Source organism: Lemur catta, chromosome 2, assembly GCF_020740605.2.
Source record: "Lemur catta isolate mLemCat1 chromosome 2, mLemCat1.pri, whole genome shotgun sequence".
NCBI classification, from domain to species: Eukaryota; Metazoa; Chordata; class Mammalia; order Primates; family Lemuridae; genus Lemur; species Lemur catta.
In genome coordinates this window covers 141,076,199-141,100,221 of record NC_059129.1, presented here as the reverse complement: position 1 = coordinate 141,100,221, position 24,023 = coordinate 141,076,199, and the positions used below count along the sequence as shown (strand labels likewise).

The window sequence follows — 24,023 nt, the reverse complement described above, 5'->3', positions numbered from 1 at the left end:
GGAGGGCGGGAACCCGCTGGAGCGGCACCCGCACTGCCTGGGCCTCCTGGACGCTGGCTCCGCCCCTTCCTGGTGCTACCAAGACTGAAGGTGCAAGGACAGTGTGAACTCGAGAGACGTGGAAGAGGTTATGGAGCACGTGTGAGTGACTGTGAGTTCCCTGTCCTCTCAGCATAGCATTTTAGGCATCAAAGAAAAAATATGATATTGATAGGGAACATTTTAAAATGCAATTAATCCTTAGGCTTATTTTTAAACATACCAAAGATCCAATTGGGTCCCCTGAAAATGACCTGTTCTGTTTCCCAATAGCATAAAAGAGTTTCATAGTGTTTGATTTTAACTCAGAACCTAAACAAAAAATGCCAAATCAAACATTCACCACCCTTTAATATAAAGTAAATTAAAGCCATTTAGGATTTCAAATGTTACTGTAATCAGATTGGCTCCTCAAAATTGAAATAGTTATCATAAAAAGATGAAATGGATATCATTAATAACCTAATAACCTAATAATCATTACAGGGTTCTATTATTGTAAAGAATGTAAATGAAAGCTCTTAAGAATAGCATAAAAAGTAAGTTCTTACCAAAGATTATCAGAGGTAGTTCTAGCCACACAGCTGCTAGCCGGAAGAGCAGAAATGGGGCTATGATTCCCCCAAAATCACACAAACCTGAACACAGTGAAACTCCAAAGTTTCTGCAGAATGAAAAATAGTTTTAAATGAAAACTATTTCATAAGTAAATCCAAGATAATCAAAATATTTGGAGATATTCAATAGCAAAGAAAATGTGACAACACTTTCCATTTCTCTGGTTTTTAACCTTGAAAACTACTACTGTCGCATACTCTAAGTGAACCATGTCCGTTCTGTGCCGTTCCACAGTGAGGGTAGTGAGCAATGCCACAGTGTTGGCGGAAAGGGATTCATCCACCAGCAGCTCACGCCCTGCCTGCTCTGTGACAGTACGTGCCCCTTTGGTACCCTTGCGTGACAGCAGTGTGCCCACGGAGCATATCCCCAGCAAAGGAGGCTGATTTGCACTAATCCGCGCTCACTGTCTCACTGTCCTTCGGTAACAAATGCGAGCTGTGTAACGCGGTCCGAAGACAGTCCATATAGCCTTGCAGCAGGTGATGCTGGTGAATGCAGACTTAACCCACAATCCAAGCAAGTGTGCTAAGAGGTCTTCTGGTTCCAAGTCTAGAGCCTTTCCACAAAACCATAAGTATGAAGATACGATATGAGAAATACTTCTATCACAAAACGTGGCAGGTAGCAACGCAGAAAGCAGCTACAACTCAGAGCATCTCTTCTTTACTGGCGGAATTCAGTCCAGGCTAACATATTACCAAGCTAAGGAAACCATTTTACAGTTTTTAAGTCAACTTAAAATATATGACTACAGAGTTACTTAGGAGAAACCATGACATGCGTGTTGGAATTACCGTAATGTTGTTGGGTACAATTCTGAATTTACCAAATAAACAATTTCAAAAGCCATGGTTATCCCTAGTCTTCCCAGGGTAGCAACTGTGGTCCTCAACCACGGTATCCCTGCGAACACAAGAAAGTTTGGAAGGGAGAAGTCAGGGGTCTGATTTCATTAACATTGTACAAAACAACAAAAGGCATTTGCTTAGCACCCCCTAGCCCAAAGTATTTGCTAATTTTAAGCACAAATGATAGAACTTTCTAATATTGTGGCCAAATTTCAACCACTCCCCCCTCCCAGAATGACAGCTAATAATTTCAGTGTGCTAGATGTCCCTCTGAGCAGGGCTGGATTATAGAAATACAATTCAAGAGCCGTTTGTCGAGCAGCCACTACACCGGAACACCTAACTGTTTGACAGCTGCTCTGGTTCTATGAAGAAACTCTCCTTTCCTCCCTAGTAACTAGTGGGAAATGCCAAACATTCCCTATTAAAAATGTTTTTTTCTTTTGTGTTTTAAGGAGAGAAGGAATATTTTTACTCTAAAAAGTCAGTGCTCTGAGTTTCCTAAGAGTTGTGCAATTTATGTCATCCTAGGGGATTTGGCATGAGGACATATGATTGCATGAACAAGACCGTATTTGCTCTTCAAAGCAAAGCTAAGGACGTCCAGAATGTCTGGCTTTCATCTGTGAACAGATGAATATCTTTTATACTCATGTGCGTGCTCACTTAGCACTAAATCATCCTCTTGTCTTCTAGGAGCATTATTGCACCTTCCTGAATAAATAGTTTTTTAGGTGGAAAGTGGGCATGAGTGAGGAGGCAGGAAGAAAATCGAGCTCATAGACGTCTGTGTGTTCCCCCTAGAGAAGAGTCAATAAATCAAAAAAGCTAAAACTCACTAAATGAAACAATTGCCCAGGAGGGCAACCAGAGGAAAAGATGGTTTGAGAGTCCAGGTCATTGCTGGGAGGCCCCAGTTTACTGCGTTTTGACTGCAGTTGGGCTGAGGATGTCCTGGTGAACTTGGTATTTTTTCCAGATGAGAACACCTGTAGCTGTCACACTAACAGTTACATCAGGGAGTGAGGAGGATCAGAGTTGTGCTGATGCGCTGGGCCACCATCTGCTCTGGCACAGAGCGGTTGTCAACATGTGTTTTATTTAGGCTGTGCTTTTTCATGAAGGCCAGGGAGGGGCACGAGGAAGTGCATTCCACCCCTGTCCTTCGATGAGCAGGTGGTGCTGGGGATGGAAAGTGGGAGCCGTGGCCCAGATTCCCTGGGTCCCGGCCCGATGGGGCAATCTCCCGCTGCTCTCGGGCTGCAGTGAAGAAGGCCGCCTGCTACCATGGCAGTGATCTCATATCCACATTAGGTACGTAAGTCATAGGATTCTTTTTACTAAATCAAAATCGCTCTATAAGTGAGTCTCACTTTGGTTTACAACTGAGGCTAGGACTATTTGATGGAAAGAACCAAACAAAAACCAGGAAACCAAATTAAAACACATACCCACCATAAGAATCATATGTGGTTAGCTCAGAAAAATAACTAGTCAATTAAGCAAAATGTTCAGAAAACATTGCCAAGTTGCCACACTTGGGGAGACATGGTCTGTATCCTACATGGGGACCTTAATCTGAAAGTCTCCCCACTCTTTTCCAAGCAGCAGAGTCCAGTATCTAACCATCAATCTATCAAGACAGACATTTTATTGAAATGTGTAACAAGAGAGAAGTCCCTAAGGTACTGCACTGTTCATGAACTAAAGAGTAAAAAGAAAACAATTTATTGGGAAGTGTGAATAATTATATATGCACACACAAACTTCTGATCATTCCAGAACGTTAAGTTCATTTTGGAGTGGTGATAGACAACATTTGGTAGCAATGGCCAAAACCACGAGACAATTTAAAAATGAGTACTAAAACTAAGATTTTTCTCCCGCGGAATTAAATGAGAACACAGAAACAATGTCCCTTGCTGAATGGGGACCTGGTCAAGCTGCTAGAGACTACTGGGAACAATATACAGATTACTGAAGAAAGGACACAGGGGTTAAAATAAACAAAAGTTTGAATCTCCTCTGAATGTACTATCTGTGAACTAAAATAAAATCTTAAGCCCTCAGCTGACTGAATGGACCCCCTCTTGGCCAGCGGGAGCCCAGAAAAACCTGAAAACTGGCCGGCCACGAGGAGGAGGGAGGACAGACACACCTCCTCGTGCCCTCTGGCTTTTGGTGTTACTCAAAGGAACAGCAAGATACTAAATCATTAACGGGACCTAAGGCCGAGCAAGACGAAGTTTCAGTCACTCCTGCAGGACATCAATTTACTTAACAGATCATTCGAGGGATCTGCCCTATGGCTTATCTCTGATTAGCAGACTTCCTTATTTGAACTTAACACATCCCAAGCCTTTAGACAAAGTATCATTTCTTTAACTATTTACAAATCAAAGAATCTTCAAACCCACCTATAACCTGTCATGCCCCCCACCTTCAAGATGTCCCGCCTTTTCGAACCAAACCTATGTACGCCTTCCACATGCAGATTTGTGGCTTTACGTGGAATTCCTGTCTCCACCAATGTATGAAACCAAACTGCAACCAGCCACTTTGGGCACATTTTCTCAGGACCTGTGAGGCCACGTGTTCTGGATCGTCAGCCACACATATTCGGCTCAACAGTAAACCTCTTTATTTTACCGAGTTTTTTTTTTAATGTTAACACATCTGTTCTGATTTCTGAAATAAAATTTTGTAAAAAGTCCTAATAGAGATATGTAAATTAAGATATATGAACTTATTTTTCACTTAAAGAGAAATGAAAGTGAAAAACAACCTTTTCATTTCAAAAAGAAGACTTAGCAAAACTGCTAGGTTTGTGGCCATCCTAAATAAACTCAAAGATGGCCCATGGGCATGGATAAAGAAAGCTCTTTATTTTCCAGACTTTAATGGGAATTCAGAAATTTGGGCCAGAAGCAGTGAGTCTTAGATGAAGATAAAGCCAGAAAGACTATTTCTTTTTCCGGAATTTCATTCTTCAGACCATGCAAAGTTGGGTTCGGTGGAGGGAAAGCGAGTTAAACCGTTTTCTGTGAGACAGTGTTAGGGCTGGTTTCTCCAAGAGGCTCATCAGCATTCTGCGTATGTGGTCAGGAATGGCTGAGGGAGAAGCCGTTCTTTTGTTAATTTACCAGTCCCGGGAGTCAAGTCAAAAAGCCTCTTGGAATTGGAAGGACAGCCAGCTCAGGGAGGAGCCTCTGCTAACATTTAGAACTCACTGTAGGGATTTGAAATTATTCTTGCCAGACAGTCATGACTGACATATGACTGTAAAAACAGCCAAATCTGCCAAATACGTAAATAAAGTGTGTCTAGAATAAGAGCAATTAGTTTTCAGTCCTGCCAAGGACAATTCTAAAGCTTTGATCAGGAAATTATATCTATAAAATAAAACTGATTAGAACAAGAAGAAAAGTATATTCTTTGCTTCATATTTTCCAATATGTGAAAGTGTTTTCTACAAAATAGCTTGATTCCCACCTACCTAGTTACTTCAAACTTGGTTTGGACACACAGTTGTAAACGTAAATGCTTTCTGGGGACATGCTGAATGCGACACACATTAAAATCATCCCACTCAGTGTAGGACCAGAGAAAATCTTCTAGGGTAAAGTACACATCACGAAATGATGGCCACACTTAAGCCATTTGTCTTTCTCTGTGTTCCCTCAATTTCATGTGCAATGTATATTTCATCCTATTCCACATGCCATGAGAACAGAAGATCTCGTCTTAGGGGACTGTGTTTTTAAGTTAAACCCTAGGTACCAAAGTAAAATAGGAAGAATAGTGAAGTCTCCAATGTTCCCAGTTTTTCACCCTTCTACCTAAACTGTGTGTTTCCGGAGGGCAGGACTTATGTCTACCTTGTTCACCTCTCCTTCTCCCTCCTGGTTTAGTGGCTGGCGATTAACGGATACCGAAAAGACACGTGTTGATAGACAGGTATCGCACAGAACCCCCACTCTGAGAGGATGTGAACTCAGTGTGGCAGGTTGAATGGCATCCCCCCAATTCTTGCCTACCTGGAATCTCAGAATGTGACCATATTTTGAAATAGGGTCTTTGAGGATATAATTACTTAAGGGGACACAGGGACAGAGAGAAGAGCGTCATGTGAATATGGAGACAGACTGGCGTGTTGCCAAGGAACGGCAAGGCTTGGCAGCAACCACCGGAAGCTCAGAGAGAGGCATGAACAGATCCCCCCTCAGAGCTGCCCGAAGCAACCAACCCTGGGACACCCGCATCTCAGACTTCCAGCCTCCAGAATTCTGAGACAGTAAAAGTCTGCTGTTTGAAGCCACCCAGTTTGTGACGCAGCCCCACGGAACTAATACACTCAAGGAAAATCAGAGAAACGTAAACAGGCAGTTTCTGTTTACCATCACCCATCCCGACATGTCAGAGGGCCTGTACATCTCGTGTGGGTGTGTTCTGAAGATTGGCATTTCTGTAACTTTATCCAAATAGGGTCTACCCAATGTTTGGGGAATTCACGAAGCCCCATCTGATGGACAGACTCATCTGTAAGTGTCGGACGGTTCTGACTCCTACAGCACTGCCAGTTCCTTTGCTGACCCTCAGAGGACTCTCAAAGACAGACAGCCTCTCTTGTGCAGACACAGAGGACCCCGGAGAAGCCAGCTGTCTCTGCAGTCTGCACTCCACACTCTCCCAGAACACGGAAATAATGAACTTGCTCTAATTCACACGGCCCTTGGGAGCAGAAAGGCTTCGTCTTTCCAGCCTGCTGTGTTCTGTGGCAGGGATCATCCGGGCGGTGTTAAGGTGCCCTCGGGGTAACCTGCAACCTCAGTTTCCTCCTTACCCCGTACCCATCCACCAGTCACCAAGCTCTGAAAAACTGAACTCCGAAACATCCCTGAAATAAAACCACCGTCTTCCATCCAGGCCCACTGCCATGACCTTGGTTCCTGCTCTCGGCATCTCTTCCTCCTCACAGCCTTGTCCAAACTGCCTTAGTGATGCCCAGCTCACTCCTCCTCCTCCCGAAGCTCACGGGACAGCGCCCAAGCTCCTGGCATGGTCTGGGGGCCAGTCGTGCTGATGACTGACCATCTCTCAGGGCCCCTGGCCTGGGTTCCAGCCACAGCAGAGAACCTTTAGTTCCTGAACCCAAAAAGGTGTTTCACACTCCCATGAAACTACTTTGGAAAAAATCACACCTCTCCTCACCTCCTATCTGGTACTTTTCCTTCTCCACTCATGCCTAGTTCTCACTTCTGGAAAGATTCTCTGGATAGCTTCCATGGATTGATCACTCCTCCCACCTATTTTTGTTTTTGCTGTTTCTAAATCTTGTAAATAATTCTATTAGTTCATTTATCATAATGAAATCATTGTCATTAAAGTATCTGTATCCCTTAATAGGTTTCAAGCCATTTGAAGTCAGGAACTGTGTCTTTGTTCTATGGGCAGCCTCAGTGTTTAGCATGGCCCAGCAATGCGGCAGGTGCTCAGGAAACGTGTTTGACGACATCAACCATATCACAAAAGTCAGTCAGATAATAGAGACTAAAAGGACACTGGATCACTATAAGCTAGATTTAGCACATCTATTTCATCCATAAATGAACCTACAAACTGAGAAGACACAAACATCTATAGAACTAATCTCTTACCTTCAAAGTTTTTATACCGATCAAGCAGAAAATTGAGTGACATCACAAAAGCTTGCCTGGTGCCAAGACTGTGATTTGATGGTACATTTCCTAAGTGGCTCCCTAAACTTTACTATTTTGATTCAAGTTTTTTCAAATTCTTGAAAGTTCTTTCAAGTTTTTCAAATCTGCCAGACAGATTTAGGGGAAGATTACCTTCTGGTAAGAATGCAGCGACAAGGCAAGCCACCCCCGCCACTATATTGCTTGCCGCAAAGGGGAGGCGTCGTCCAACACGCTCAATGGTTAGTAAGATCAAGAGAGCTCCTGGCAGTTCCACAACTCCCGAGATGAAAAAGTCTATATAGAGGTTGCCTCCTACAATTCCCAGGCGCATGACAAGTCCTTGATATACCACTGCACTTGTGAACCTGCAGCAACATTGAAAGACACCAGAGAACAAGGAAGAGATGATTTCAACCTGATTTGAAGGAAGGGGCATGTTGGAAATTTGACAAGCTCTTAAATCCATCACAAGTCAAACTTACCAAGCAAACATAAGTATAAGTGTGCACTTCCTCATTTGGGGAGTTCTCACCAGATCTAAAATGGATGGATTACTAACTTCCTCATCTGTAACAGTGATCTATGTAAGAAAAGCAGATTTCAGTAGCAATATACAGGAAAAAAACACCCTGCATAGGACAGAATTGTCATTAACCAGATTCAAAGCTATGGAACTGGTATGATCTTACCGAACTGACTGGGATCTTTCATAATTATACGTTAACACCTGAGAATGAAAAGGCTTGTCCTCTGGCATTTTGAGTAGGTCCAATTCACAAAACTGGGCTTTGCTGCACAGAGAATCTGTTCTTAGCATAATCGCAGTACTTCATGTTAAACTGCTCTGAGTAAACAAGGACAAAACGTGTGTTCCAAAGTAACATACTTGTGTACATTTATTAAATTGGGAGAAAATGAGAGTAAAAGTGGGTAAAGCAAGTGGGATCCAACCAAGTGTTTATGTTATATATTAAATCCTCAAATCTTACTTTGACAAACAAAATAATGTTCACTCTAAGAGCAAGCATCGGGCATCAAAGGACAATTTTGCTTTTGTCCATTCATTGGTAGCTAGCATTTTTTTTAACCAGGAAAATTCAGCTCATCTCTGTCTCGCCATCCAAAAAGTTGATCTTTTCTTCAATTCAACAAATATTATTGTTGGCCAACCACGTAAAGGCACTATACAGGAAATACAACAGAGGGCAAACCTCTGTAGTCATAGGCTGCTTCTAGTTGAGCGTGCCCAAGGTGTCAGAGCACAGTTCCCTGCAGTGGCCACAGTGCCACCTCTCCATGCACCTCGTAGTCTGCCACCTCTGCTTGGAGGCCCTGTGACCTCCTCAGTCCCGATTTCACCTCGTCCAGGAGGTCTTCTGTAACCTCAGCAGGCCTGATGATTGCCCACCTGTGCCTCTGCCCCGCAGCCCTCTCACAGCACCGACAGGACCGTGTTCCCTTACGGGTCTACTTCTCTCTCTCCCTCCAGGAGCACCGGGGCTCTTGGAAGGTGGCGACTGTGTTGCAGGACCAAGCAACGTGCCTGGTGTTCAACGACTGCATGATAACTGAACGCTGAAGCAAGAAGCCAGGTGCCCTGGCAATATCTGTTCCTCAAGACGTTGCCCTCAGTTTTTGTCCTCAAGTAAGAACCCTGTTTGCTCAACTCCAGATCTGGCCCAGACGGAGTGGGAGTCCAGGGAAAATTTCCCCAAGATTTTGAGCTGAAAGTCTCTCTACCAGTAGTCACAAGAATTTGAGTTGGGGCAAATTCACACCGACAGTACCTTGTCCAGGCAGTAAATTCAAAGGGCCAACCGAAACTTGACATCTTATGCCTACGTTTGCTCCAGGGAGTCACACACACACACACAACAAAGCAGGCTGCAAAATGAAGGATTTTAGATCACTTTTTTCCCCAGTCTTCCCAATCCTGTATTTCTTCTATACCAAGACACACTGGTTTTCCACATTTTAAAATCTCTTAAATTGGGATGTGTCCTACAGCTGAACTGGTAAGAAAGCAGTGTGTCACAGGTTAAACAGCATGGTTTCTCTTACTCAGTGGTACATAAAACCATTGTGTCCCCAAATCAGTAGTGTCTTAGAGTCAACAATAGTTTCCATGATGAGGACGGCAGAAGACTGACAATTGATTTTACCACCCATCCTTTCCTTCTCTCTTCTGATAGCAGAATCCATGGAATTTCAGTCGGGCACACAGCTGCCTGCCAAGAGCCACTTCTTCCAGCTTCTCTTTCAACTACAGGTGGCCCTGTGACTAAGACCTCAGCAGTGAGGTGGCCGTGGCTGTCATGTGCATAAGTTCTAGGCCCTATCCATTAAAAGGAGATAGCTTGATGGAAGAAGATGCTGGTGAGCTTCCGCATACACCCTCTTGCAGATGACGGTGGAGACACAAGGTAAATGGAACCCGGGTCCTGGGGGCCTTGTGGAACAGAGCCGCCTTGCCAGAGTGGGGCTACTCACCTCTGGGGGGTGTGTTAGAGAATAAACACTTTTTTCTTTTTTTATACTTTTATTCTTCTTTTTAATACAATGCCCATTAAAATGTTCCCTGAGCTAACCTACATTTTAAGACCCCAGTGAGGGATTTTTCTTTATGTACCTTAACTTTTGCTGCTCCAAAAATAAGGCAGGAATATCAAACATAGAAGATAAGAAGGTGTTATATTGCAATAATATGTTATTGTATGGTTTGTTACTAAAATGTTTTCAACAATTAGTTTCCATATATTCCCACATTGCAATGGCTAATATCTATGGAGCATGTAATACTAGATTCTGGGCTAAGTACTTTACATGGATTATTTAATTCTCATCAGAGCTCTATAAAGTTAGTACCTTTATTAATCTCATTTTATAAATAGAGGCTCAGGACATTAAAGCCTAAATATCAGGAAGGTAGTTAAGCAGGATTTGAAACCAGGCAATCGATTGGAGATCCTCTGTCCTTAATCCCCACATAGCACAGCTGAATATATAGAAAGCTTTTATTCTAGAAAAAATTCTTTACAGTTGATGGTCACTTCTATATATTTTTAAAGATACATTTGACCAAAAATTGAATCTTTAGTTAAAACACTGTCTCATGAAAAAGATTTGACTAAACTAATTTAGATTGTAAAGATCTTTCAATTCAGGATACAACCACCCGTAATAGGAGGGCAGTTGTTCTCCACACAGGTCTCACTGCTGACTTCTGCCAGCGGCTACTGTCTTTCACTTAGTGCTTTCCCACGACTCGCACTTGGGTCTGTGCAGCCGTGTTCGTCCCGGGCTCGTCTCCTGTCTTCTGTCCAGATGACAGATGGCTCACCTACACACCGACACCACTGTTCACCCAGGGCACATGCATGGCAACACTTTTCCCTTTTCTTTTCAAAAGCAATATTCACAGCAATTTATTATTGGCTTTCTGTTATTTCCTCTTCAGTCTTCTTGCGTTCTGCCTAGCACCATGGTGTCCATTTACTAGACATGAGTCCAAACAAATTCGCTGTCATTCAGGCCCCCGTGTCAACATCTTAGCCTTCCTATGCCTCAACGTATTCCTCTGTCATGGGCATAATAGTAGTATCTGTATAAATTCCTCCAGCACTGACCCTTTAGTTCAGGGGTCAGCAGTCTACAGCTTGCAGGTCAGACCCAGCTCGCTGCATGTTTTTGCAAATAAAGTTTTATTGGAACCCATTTATATATTGTCTGTGGCTGCTTTCACACTACAATGGCAAAGTTAAGTCATTGCAACGGAGAACTTACAGCTCACAAAACCAAAAATACTTACTATCTGGCCCTTTGCAGAAAAAGATTGCCAATCTCTGGGTTAATCCATAAGACCTATATTGTCTTGTTAAAATCTAGCATACCGTAATTCTGTGGTCATGTAGTGACCGGAGATCTGGCCAGGAAAATGCAACATCTACAGAGCTAACATGAGGACAAGAGATGCTTTATTATTCTATCACTACAAACAGTGAAGAACCATGAATAAGTGAAAAATCTACAAACTTTCTTAAATGTCAGATTATCTACCTGAACTGACCGGATATCTTGAAATATGTGATCATGATTTCCCTTCAATGCTAAGTAGCTTACTCAGGGGGGACACACAGTACCTAGATGAACCAGGAGGCTCATACCAAAGTCTGTATTTTTAACCATTATGCTATACTGCATCTGTAGTAAGCAGAATATGATATTTACTTTATCATTTAGAAGTATGCTTTTATCATTTCATTAGTAGTTCTCATGAAGCAGTGAGATTATGGTGGTTTTTACCTTCTTTTCAGCTATAAATATTCTCTTAAAATTAAAAATTAAAACCATATTGTAATACTTTTATAACAAAGAAAAGCTCACTTTTAAATGCATGGATTTAACTTAGACAATAGTGTACCTAGTTATTGATTCAGTATTATTCCTCCCTTCTCTTTCCTAATAGAACCCCCCCATTCCCGTACAAGTCATCAATGCATGTTCTCAGGGGAGCTGAGCCTGCTCCCAGTTGCAGAGGGAGGCCTGATTACCTAAGGGTAATCCTATCCTCTGTGTCAGTGCCTGGGCATGTGTCCCACTTTGAGCCAATGAGAAGTGAGCCTGCAACACAATTTGGGCCAACGAGAAAAGGGCTTCTGGGAATGTCCTTCATTGCTTTTAAGTCAGAGGTTCCTGAAGGAATCTTCTCCCTCTCCCCTCAGGGAACGAATGAGGACATGGTGGGCCCCCAGAGATCGCAGCACCCCCGACACCCACCATCTTAGGGAACCAGTCCTAAGATGAAGCTGCCCTGTCAGCAGGGTGGAGAGGGGGGCAGGAAGCCATGGTTTAGTGAGACTGCTGGGACCCCAGTTTGGCTAGCCCTCAACACTCTGTAACTAGAATTCCAGACACATGAGGCAGTGAATGTCCTTATTGTCTGAATCCATTTAAGTTGGTTTTCTGTCACTTGTTGCCAAAAGCAGAATTATCTGAAGGATCCAGTTCAGAACAATGTGTTTGCTTTAATAACTGAATATTTTAGGCAAAATATTTTATAGTGAATAGTTTAAAAATTGCTTCAATACTCCAATTCACTCTGCGAAAATAACTTGGTATTAGTCTTAATTCCGACGTTTAAGATTTAGAAGCAAGCAGTCTCATGATCTCTGCTTTTCCAAAGCACAAGTTTAATGCCTAATATCTTTCCTCCACCAACAAAGTATGAAGTGCTGAGTACAAATGAAAGTAATCAAGACCATAAAACCAGTCCTCCCTGTCCAGTGAATGAAAGGATTAATAGTACTTCCAAGAGAGTAACTATGTTGCTACATTTAAGAGCAAATCCAGCTGGTCTTTGATTTACTAACATCTTCTCCCCAGTGACGCAGATATTCTGAAAGACGACCCACTTTCTGGGCGTCCAAAGACCTTGGGAGACTAAAAGCCGTATCTTGGATGGAATTCATCCAGTAAAGTCTTGGCAGCTCGTGTGCAGTGGCGGCTGCAGCTATTATTCTTTTACAATAACGTCTAGCTTTATAGCTCTGCTTATTTTTTATTGCCACAGGGTTACCAAAATTTTGCCTAGTCTGAGGTGGATACAGTTATACCAGGTTATCGCACATTTTGAAAAATGTGCTTTATTCACGTACATATAATTTATTGTATTTACACATAATTTATATACAATAAAATTCAGCAATTTTAAGTGCACTTTACTGAGTTTTGACAAATGCACAGAGTCATATTACCACTCCCACGCCACGGTACCAAACTTATCCACGGCCCCAGAAAGTTTCCTCCTGTCTCTGCGAAGCCAGTGCCCTCCACCCACTCTGGGTCCTGGCAACCTCACATCTGCTTTCTGTCATGACACTGTTGCTTTTTCTAGAATTTCATAGAAACAGAATCACACAGTATGCTGCCTTTTGTGTCTCACTTGCCATTCTATTTTCTCATACCTTTTACACCATCCAAATGGGGTGTTGATTTGGAGCAAAGGGAAAAAGGGGAAATGCTCGGGGTAACATTTGTCTGTTTGGAGGCTGGTTGCCTAGCGATGCTGCCCCACTCCTAGAAGAAGCCATCCCTCAAGGTTAAGCTGCGGATGCCGCGTCCTGGTGTTTACTCAAGGAGCGATTGCTATTTGCTCTGCACGTCTCTTTGATTGTCCTTTAACTCTGCCGAGACATTGTTTGGCAACAATGATGTACTCCATGTTAAAAGAATGCTTTATTCGTCTTCCTTTGATTAATTCAGCTCTCCTTACGATTCTTCCTGGTGCCTTTCTGAAACATTTCTTCAAGTTGACATTTTAATTTAAATTGCCAAGGAAGAAAAAGACATTATAAATCACCATCTGTTATAAACATGGTATTCAGAGCTCCCCACGGGGAGGACTGGTTTCAGGTCAAAAGAAGACAGGCCAGAGACGTGGTATTTTACTTATTTTTTTACTGGCACGTTATCTAAACTTTATGAGCCTTAGTTTTCTCATTAGTGGCACGAGGAGGATCATACTCACTTCATTAGAGTATTTTGAAGATGTGATTAGAGAACCCACGCGCGCATGCCCGCGCATGCGCACACACTCACCCCTGCGACAGTGCTCAGTACCAGAGGCCGGAACGTGAACGTTACTTTTTATAACATTTAGGAGATACTTTACTTCCAGGTGACAATTCGCTCAGCACTTTTCCAGTTAGTAAATGTAACTAATGCGGCAATGCATAAAGGGAGATGCTTTTGAAGGTGCTCCGACAGGAATTCCTTCGTAAAAAGAACTGTCGCTGTGCCTTTTCTTAAAAAATATAGGAACAGATTTATTCTTGTGTTGGATTTTCTTAGCTATGACAGATGTATTTAATGTCAGTTTGGCACTGCTGATCTCCCAGGCTTAAGTTGGGGTAAATTTTCATGAACGTACACACAGGCAAACACCACCACGAGTAGAGAACCTTGCTACTCAAGTGTGGCCTCCGAGTCAGCAGCACCCACGTCACCTGGGAGCCTATTAACTATGTCCTTCCCGGGACCTAGAGTCAGAATCACATTTTAGTCACATCCCCAGGAGACTGGGGTGAGAAGCACCGAGAGTCAGTGAACAACAAGTCCCACCTCAACTGCTCACTCCAGTATTTAGTTCTTCCTGGAGCCCTGGGTTGAGAAGAAACGTGAGTCCTCCCAGGCTTAGGAGGGAAGAACGCAGCTTCTCGGCAGGCTCTGCCATGGGCAGGGGAAGGGGACAGTGTTGGTAGCTGCATTTCTAGCCTGGCAACCTCATCTGGTTGTTCTCAATAGGTGACTTCTTCATCAGTTGCCGTATTTCACAAGGAAAGCCGACACTGATGAGAAGAGGAACTTACCTACTCTTGAGTCCAACACTGTGCCGTAACAGGTGAATGTGTCATCACTAATTCCCTATAGGCTCTGATGTCTAGAAAATGTTAGTTTCTAAGAAGTTTGTATGAATAAAATCTCGTTTGAGGATGTGGGGTGCACTGATCCACACTGGAAGTTAGATGCCCACAGGTCTTACGGGCAAGCATCAGAGACCGCAGGGCTCAGCGTGCTGGGGAGGAAGCACACCGGTGACTGCTGAGGCGTGCCCATGCCCTTCCACCCCACTGCCCAGGGGACGGCCCCCTTAGTCAGACAAACGCCAGTCCCACAAGGGCCAGGAGTACGTATCTGATGTGACAGAGCTTTCTGCCAGCTTCTCAGTGGAAACGGTGCTACCTGGTATCCATAAAGGAGAATTTGCCAAATTACCTGTAGTGCTTGGGGAATTTTTGAAAACCTCATTATCCCTTAAAGCAAGAGTAGATAAAAAATATTTATTGTGTAAGAGCTCATGTGACAAAGAAATGTCTGTATTAAAGTTATCTTGAGTGTTTGATGCTATTTGAGGTAGTTAAAAATAAATCTCTGTCCCTTAGACCAGTGCCGTCCAATAAAAACATGTGAGCCACATTTGTAAGTTTATATTTTCTAATGGCTGCATCAGAAAAGAAATGGGCAAAATTAATTTTAATGTTTAATTTAATTTAATCTGCCCAAAATATTACCATTTCAACTGTAATCAGTATGAAATTCATGAGATACTTTATATCCTCTGCTTCATGCTAAATCTTTGAAACCTGTTGTGCAGTTTGCTCTGACGGCACATCTCAACACAGACTGGCCACATTTCAAGGGCTCAACTGTGCTCTTCACCAGGGCTACCGTACAGGACAGAGCGAGTCCCCATAACCTAGGCCCAGGTGGCTCTTTTGGTGAGACACTCTATGGAGAAGACACTGCATGCTGTTGGCTTGAGTTGGCCTGATGGAGCCTGTCACTCACTCCCGCAGGACGGGCATGCCGCCAAGAGCAGCAAAAGGGCCCCTGGCTACAAAGGCCCACGAGGGACCCAGAGTGCAGCCTTGATGTTAGCAAAGGTTAGAAGGTTGCAGTGGTGAGTCACGTGTTGGAACATTTCTTCATTTCTTAAAAACAAAGCTGAGAGCGTTTTTATTTTTATCTTTTATTTTTCTGGGGGGAGGCTATTAAATTAAGGGAAGCAGAGAAGAAAAAATAAGAGAAAGCACTCTCATTCTAAAACTCATCCTAAAGGTTTAAACTTGATGTTAGGGGACTGAATGTCTCCAGTGGCACCAGGAGATGCCAATAATTATTACGGAAATAGAAAAAGTTCTAAATATCACATTTTAAAAATGCCCAGTGTCTGAAACACAAAACTTTTAGTTCCACTAATAGGCAAATTGCATATCTATAAGACACTAGGTAGCCATGGATTTTTCTGAAGAGGAAGAGAAAACTACTGCAAGTGAATTAAAGCAAATCCTTTGCCATATCCCAAGTACACATGGAAGCCACACACCCCACCCATCACAGTTCTCATCATCACTTCTTAGTCCGAATGCGTCAGGAATTACTTTCAGAGCATGGTCTTTAACACCAAAGTCAATCACACATAAGCTCTTCAGACCACCTGTCTCCTCCCTAGCTGAGGGAATCTGTCCCAGGTGCTCAGGTGTGTGCAGAACTCCAGGATAACTGCAGCCTTATCCAGCTAGATTCCTGGCACCTGTCTCCTGCCTGGCCTCGGCACATAAGGCACTCCCACCCCTATTCTGGGTTGGCAGCACTTTCCGTACAGGTCAAGGACAGCCAGGGTGACATCAGGCCTGGGTCAACCAAGTGCTCAGGGCAGTGGTGATGGGGCAAATCCAGGACAGCATTCTCAGAGAGCCAGCAGGGCAGGTCTGCTGCTCCTGTACCCCACCTGCCCTTTTCTTGGGGAACTGGATCCTCTTCCTTCATACAGCTCTTACCCGCCGCTCAGCAAGCTGGCAGCAGGGTCCCTGCGTCACCCACTGGTGTTCCCCATCTTCTCCAGCCCTTCACACTCAGGGTGTTTGGTCTCCATCCCTCCATCCCGGCTCTGGCCTGGCCCCTGCCTGCTGGCTGTGACGGTGGGGATTCCTGGCTGCTCTTTGATTTCTTCTCTTTTCCATGTGCTCCAGCAAAGACGCTGAACCTCACTAGCAACCAGAGTTGTGCATACCAGGAGGCTGGCCCAAATCAGAAAACTGGAACATTCCAAATGTGTATGTGGAAAAGGGGACACGTGGATACCACCAGTGGGGTGGACACAGAGAGCAGGCTGGCATTATGTAGGTATAAGCTTGCATGCACGCTGGGACCAGCTAGCTCCACTGCTAGGCCTCGTACTCCATGGGAAACTGCACACAGGTCCAAAGGGGACATGCATGAAAACACTGATCACAATCACTGGCAGCAACCCTGGGCCCATCATCAGGAAGATGGGGACGTGAGACACACAAGCACGTACTAATGACAATCACGTGGCAGTCAGAAGCAATGCACGCACACAAGCAAGTTACGCGGACATTTAAAACGTGGTTGAGCGGAAAAGTAAGCATTACAAGATCTGGAGCAGCACAGTGCCATTTATGTCACCTAAATACACACAGACAGCACCCTCTATGTCATAAGGACACATGAATATCAAAGGGCATAAATTAGACACACGGAGTGGGAACCTACAGAGGGAAGAGGGGGGTTGGGGAAGGAAGGGGAGAGGAAAATGAAGCAAAGCAAGGAAGGGCCCTGCATAGCCCCGCGGTGACCGAGCCATGCGCAGAGGGGCACAGTTAACTCAACCCTGCACCCAAAGAAAAACAAGAACCAAAACGACCTCACAGAGGCACTTAGAGGTCATCTCAGAATTTCCTCCATCGTCAGTGCTTCCAGATTTGCCACATATCTAATTTTGCCTTCTGTATGTATTACTCAGAAAGCCCTTGATTTTACTTGGGAATACTGAGAAATTTTCCCAAAAACTCAGGTATAGTTGAGAGTTTTTCAGCTGTTCCTAAGAGCAGGGTATAACTTTAACTCTGAAAGCTCCTGTACCAGTTGTTCAACAGGTGGAAACACATTACTTGTGCTCACAGGTCAGTGACTCCTCTCATTACTGAGTATGAGGACGTCCGGTTAGCGTCCAGAATTTGAAGACTGCCCCCATGATGGGAATTGTTCTTTTCATTTCTGCTCATCGAGACCACAAAATGACACAAATTTACTGTGGTTTAATAACACCTTCCAATTCATTATTAACTACAATTGCATTTACTTTCATCTAAAAAAATGGACAGTTTTATCCAAGATGTGTTAATTCATTCTACAGACAAGGCTTGGTTGTAAATGGTTTGTGGACCTTTGTAGGAACCCCATAGCCCCTAAGGATCTGTGACCCACTGGACAGACTGGCCACATGATTCTTCCATCAACTCTGAGGCTGAAGTTACAGCTGCGGGGAGACAGCAGCGTGTGAACAAGAACACTGCAATCTGCTCGTCCTGTGTTCCCTCTCTGCTCACTCTCCATGCCCATCACTAGGGAAGGTGACAAAGTTTTGCTATTACAAGAAAGATTCCTCTAGCAGAAAAAAATGTCCTGAGTTATGACTGTTCCCCATTCCCTGACATTCCCTAAGTTATTCTCCTGGAAAGGATAAAGATTCTCCGCTCTTTAATGAATCCTTTATTTAGGCACCTTACAAAGACTTCCTATCAATCCATTTCCCTTTATGTATGGAAAGGAGGAAATTATATTTCCTTCCCTCAAATAATGCCAAAGTCAGAGAAAAAAGAAAACAGAGCAGGTCTACATTACTTTTTCCAAACCAAGTAGCGTAGCCATCTCTGCACTTGTGGGCCCAGTGCAGTTTGTATGCATGGGTGGGTTCGTACCACGAGCACTCCCAGGAAGATGCGTTGCTATGCCAACACAACCTAGATGTCCTTCATCTGTCCATCCAGTAGATGGATCTTAATTTTAATTCTAAGGAAGGGAAGATTTATCCTATGAAAATCCAGCACCTGACACCTTTTTATACCATCTTCCTGGATGAGGCTTCCAGAGACTGGATCTCAATGTGTTTTCTCCCTTACTATGTAGTATAATTTCCTCCTGTTTTATCTGCGTCAAAGGGGCACATCTGTGTACACCAATGTTCAATCTAGCTCTGAGGAATTTAAATGGATTTCACTTTCTTCCCAGGCTGCATCTCTTTTCTCAGGATTATATCAGGAAAAAAGGCAATTTTCCTGGTGGGTCAAAGATCTAGCAAGCGGGACTGTCATGGAAATGGCAAGTCTGGATCACAAATAACACCAGGAACTCCTGCCGGGGCCCCTGGCTGCAAAGGGCTCTGGGCGTACAATGTATTATTGCCTCTGCGGAGGAAGGCTTTCACAGACAGGAGCATGTTCTCATTTACCCACGGCAGGGAAGCACAGGCATTTGGAGTGCAGAAACTGATTTTGCCAGAAACACAAGAATGGGCAAGATGGCAAAGGAACAAAACACTTGAAAAAGCCGATAGAGTGTGAAGGTTCCAAAGAAGGGCCATTCCCTGGCAAAGCCTGAAGACAGAAAAAGGAAAAGCAAATTCACTCCTTTCTTCTTTAGAGAGGGACCCAGAGCTACAATAATTGAATTAGGTGATTTCATAATTCTCACAAAAGAGAGCAACCAATATTAACAGAATAAAATAAGCCTGCGTGGCTTTGTTTTGTTTTATATTTTAATTTTGTTTGCAATACCAGCAGGTCTTGGGCTAGGATAGACAAAAGCAAATGCTTCTCTGCCTACCAAGGGGTGCTGGGTGGGAAGAGGGGACCCTTGTTCCTAAAGGGCGAGGGGAACCCAGCCTTTGAGAGGTGGAGCCTACTGATTTCCGGATTACATGACTAAAGCATGACTGAGTAGCTCTCAGCATCACTACGCGGAGCTCAGATCTGCCCTCCTGGGTCATAACCCACAGATGTTAGAGCAGGAGATGAGGAGACAGGGCTGAGGCCCAGTGTGGGGGCCTGAAGATCAGGTGCAGGTGTTAACGTAAGCTAACTAGAGGGGCTGAGAACTGCAGGTAAGAACTGCCTTCAACTGGCTTGTCAGTGATCTCTGCCAGCTTACATGAACTTTGCCTATATACAAGATTATTTACATTGTGGTTTTAAAATTTCTCCATCCTTGACATCACCATGACAGTTCCGAGACAATCTTATAAAGTATAAAAATGGGAGGGAACCCATTTCTAGGAATTACTACCCAGATTTTTAGTAAAAGCAACCCCTTAACCTTGAATATTCCTCCCCTCAATTACCAAGGCTACAAAAGAACAAAAACCATTTCCTTCTGGTGAAGCTGCTCTTTTTTAGTCTGCCCGCTCTCTCATTTGAGAGTGTACTTTTGCTTTCAATAAGAATAATTTAAAAAAAAAAAAACCCTTTTTTTTTTGCTTGGCTTACATGGTGCGTCCTGAAATTCTTTTTCCAGATAATCACCAAGAACCTGGAAATACCTCCACTCGGAGGCAGCTAACATGCAGACCTGCCTGTGAGGTTTGCTGGAAACTCAGCAGCAGGAACGGCAGAGTAAGTGAGAATGGAAAGGGCTGTGGCTCTGAGCTAAACAAGCAAAGGGACTTGTTCCTCCAAGCGGAGAGGCCAGCTGGAGGGGAGAGGACACAGCAGGGTCTTCTGTGAGCTGGCTCTGCTGGCTATGGCCCGGGTGCTCGTCTGGAGGATGGGCTCTCAGCGGCAGCAACCTCTAGAAAGAGCAGGTACCAGCCGTGAAGCGGGCGCCAGCATCTAGCGTAAGACAATGAATGCGTGAAGACTTTCCTGCTTTCTGAGGAAGGAGCAGGCAGAAAGCAAGCAGGGGCCCAGGGCCTAGTCAAACAGGCCAGGGCTCAGGAGCCGATGGAGGACTAGAGTAGAAACCAGGCATTGAGGAAGAAGGGGCTGGGGAAGAAAGCGGAGGCTTGGCAGGCACATGGTGCTCAGCAGTTTGCCTTTGGTACTGGGAATAGGCCAGCAAATTCCAGGCCACCTGCTCCAGTCAGGCCAGGAATCCCAGCTAGCCCAAGACATTTTCAGTGCTAGCTCTGAAACCCCCAAGTTCCAGGAATCCTCCCAGTCCTGGGAAAACGGGGACAGTTGTCCACCCTGCTAGACACCACCTGAGTGCATTAGCTGTCCTGGGTTCTGTGAATACAATTACTCTTTAGTAATATGTCCTCAGACACCAGCAATGGCTGATAGGGTCGAACAATGAAGTTTATACAACAATAATGCTGAGTGCTTTCCTTTCACAGCTCTGATGAATATTTGTCAAACTTTAACTTATATTAATAAGAAATAGTTAGGATTTTGACAAAGGCATGACCCAGTTATTTCAAGAGGGGATCTGGAGGATGAGCTTGGGTGTGTGGGAGGGAACGCACAACTCTGGGCGGTTCCTCGCTCTAGATGCTGCTCCACGGTGAGGCAACCCGCAGCTTCCTGGCTCACTCCAGGATCGCAATCTCAGTCCTTAAGGCACATGTAACTTGAATTTCTAATACCTTTAAAGGCACATAATGCTCTGGAACATCCGCTCCTCAATATTTATATGGGTTAAATGAGAGTCCGCTTACATGGAAGACGTTAGGCTGAATTTCCTTTAGTGAAAATCTTAGGTTGATAGCGATGAAAGTGGGTGCCTTGCCTTAGTGTCATTGCCCCCCTGCCCCCACCCAGGGAAGGAAAAGGGTGGGCTCCAGGCCCCTGTCTTGGTCCTGCCCCACCTTAATCCTGTCCCGAGTGACTGCCACACCTGGGGTAGGAGGGAACACCCTACACATCTACCAATCAGAATTTAGTGCACCAGCTGCAAAAGAATGCAGAGGACTCTCTAGCCTGCGGCCCAAGCCGCACAGGTACCAGAGTCCAGAAAGTGACCTAGAACACCCCACATGCATAGTAAGACTCCGGTCATGCAACTCCCAACTGTCAATCAAAGTGGTTCCGTGGTGATGTCTGAGGCACTAGGGAGGTCCCTGTCTAGATGCTATAAAACAAGACTGAGGCCATAACCAAGCCCTTCCCTTTGCTCTCCCTTTGCTGCGACAGTGGGTCCTTTCATAATCTGTGGCGTACGTATCGCACTCTGTAAACCTATATCTTGCTCTGCTCTATAATCCTATCTTTCTCTCCTCAGTAAATCTCATTTTCGTGCTTGCCTTACTTTGGTGCATCTGGTCATTCTTCAGCTATGAGTGTGCCAAGAACCGACATTTCAGACCCGCGAAACCCAACAAAAGGAATTTATTAATCACCATGCTTGAGAAAGGAACTCAGAGCCCTTGACACGTTCTTGACATAACAGTTTATCACTGCTGCTCTTATGACTATTTCAGTGTAGCATAAACAATTCTCACATTTTATGTCAGATCATCTTATTTTTAAAAAGTTAAAGACACAGAAAGTAAAGACAGCCATTTAAACATAGCCCATTTATAGAACTCAGGCTATTTCCAAAAATATGGAGTATGAGTAAATTAATGATTGCCTGCAAAGGTCCATTTTGTGTTGGGTGTATCAAGTGTCCTGACATTTTTTATGCATTTAAGAATATTCTAAATTAAAGCGAGTGTGATAATATACATACCACAGTTATCATTTTTGAGTCGTCTTAAAGATGAGGCTTTGCTGGTAGAATTGGCACCATTCACTATGCAGTGAAAGAATGAAGATTTAGCTCTGTTAGGGGAAAGCACTGGATGTGTCCCCAGTGACTTTCTTTCCAATAACCTTGACTATTTTTGAGACTCACACCTTTCCCATTCTGACACAGGACTGCCCTGCAGACCCTTCCGCCACTTCCTGGGCCTAAACTATGTTTTCTGGATCTTTTGAAATGAATTTCATGCCAAGAAATTTCGAATCCCCAGTCTGAGATAACAACTAAACACAACTGTTAACAAAGACAACATCATAATTGGACTGAATTACCATACAGCCCCGATGGAATTCATGAAAGTCAGAATCATGGTGTGGTTCCTCTTTTGGAAGAAAAAAATTGTTTATAAAAATCCCCCTTTGAAAGCAAATGTCAGAAACAGCTATTCCCAAAGCTGGGAAGTCCCTTTCTAAAGCAACATTGGTATTTGTGTGACAGTTCATTAAATTATAGAAAAGACAGTAGCCATTAAGAGTTAGAAGTCTCTCTGGCAACTAAGGTAATCTAAAAACTAGCAAGACACTTCTAATGAGGTTTTAATCTTCTCTGTTTTTGAAATATATCAAAGAGTGGGATCACTTATACTGATGATGGGCCCAAAGGAGTTTGGGATCAGAAAGCTCAAATGTCCATTCTTGATGTCACCTGAACATACCACCACGGGGACTGCCTGTGTGCTTGTGTATGCATCAACACACACTGACATGACACCTGGTATTCAATTTCAATAAGCTGTAGATCAGCGATGAACAATATATTATATAGGCATATCCTAAAAATAAGAAAATTACAATCAAACCTTATGGATTTATTTTGCCAGCATAGCATAAAAATATCACTAACAAATATGGACATATTAAGTTCTGTAGTACCAGAGGCTTTTTGCTGACTAGAATTGTAAACTGCTATTCTCTATGAGCACATCCCATACCAAGACGAGGTGTGGGAGTTTTGCGGGGATGGGGAGGAGAGGGATCTTTAGAGTAAAGGTCTTTAAAATCCTTGAAAAATAGGAAACCAAAAATGCCGCCACAGTTACTACCTGTGTAGTTGTATAAACCAGTTCAGTACAGTGACAATAGCTGTCCAATCAGTGTATCAGGTGACTATTGATAAATAATGCAGCATAACAGCCATTAATCTCAGCAGCGTGAAGTAATAAGCGTTGGTATGGCTCAGTGTGCGTGGGCTGGCTGGGCGGCTGCAGAGGTAGGCCTGGGGAAGCTTTGCTGGAGCAGCTCTACTCTGGGTGTCTCTCAGCCTCCTCTGGGCCCCACAGGTGAGGCTGGAGGTATTCTCTTCATGCTGATGGCTGAAGTGCAGAGGGAAAGCCCAACCTCAGAAGCACATTTCATCCCATTTGCATCACATCTGGTAACCTACCACTGTCCAGAGCAAGCCACATAGGCCAGCCCAGTGTGGTAGTGCAGGAAGTGCACTCCACCTACCATGAGGCCAAGGCAGTTTACGTTGCCATGCCCAACATCAATGGAGCCAGGAAGTATTTTCATCCCACGGAAATGAGAGGAATGAATATTTTCAAATAATAATCCAGTCTATCCTAGCATATGCCTTCTGGATAACCAAAAATGTATTGAACCCTATTCTGGCAATGGAACTAGTAATCCTATAACCAACTGCATTAGTTAGTTTTGGCTGCAAGAGAAGACACCTCTAAATCTCTGTAGCATATGGAAACAGGTTTAGCACATGG

General features: G+C 43.9%; 1 protein-coding gene across 3 annotated transcripts in view; it reads right to left on the bottom strand.

Annotated features, from left to right (window-relative positions):
* Window positions 1-24,023, bottom strand: part of SLC22A3 (solute carrier family 22 member 3) — a 97,468-nt gene that overhangs the window by 6,778 nt on the left and 66,667 nt on the right. For all 3 annotated transcript variants that reach the window (XM_045544693.1, XM_045544692.1, XM_045544691.1), the window contains 4 exons: window positions 7,693-7,790; window positions 7,361-7,575; window positions 1,455-1,563; window positions 591-703 (listed from right to left, as the gene is read on the bottom strand). In XM_045544693.1, coding sequence (XP_045400649.1) covers window positions 591-703; window positions 1,455-1,563; window positions 7,361-7,575; window positions 7,693-7,790 — 535 coding nt within the window. The remainder of the gene's footprint in view (window positions 1-590; window positions 704-1,454; window positions 1,564-7,360; window positions 7,576-7,692; window positions 7,791-24,023) is intronic.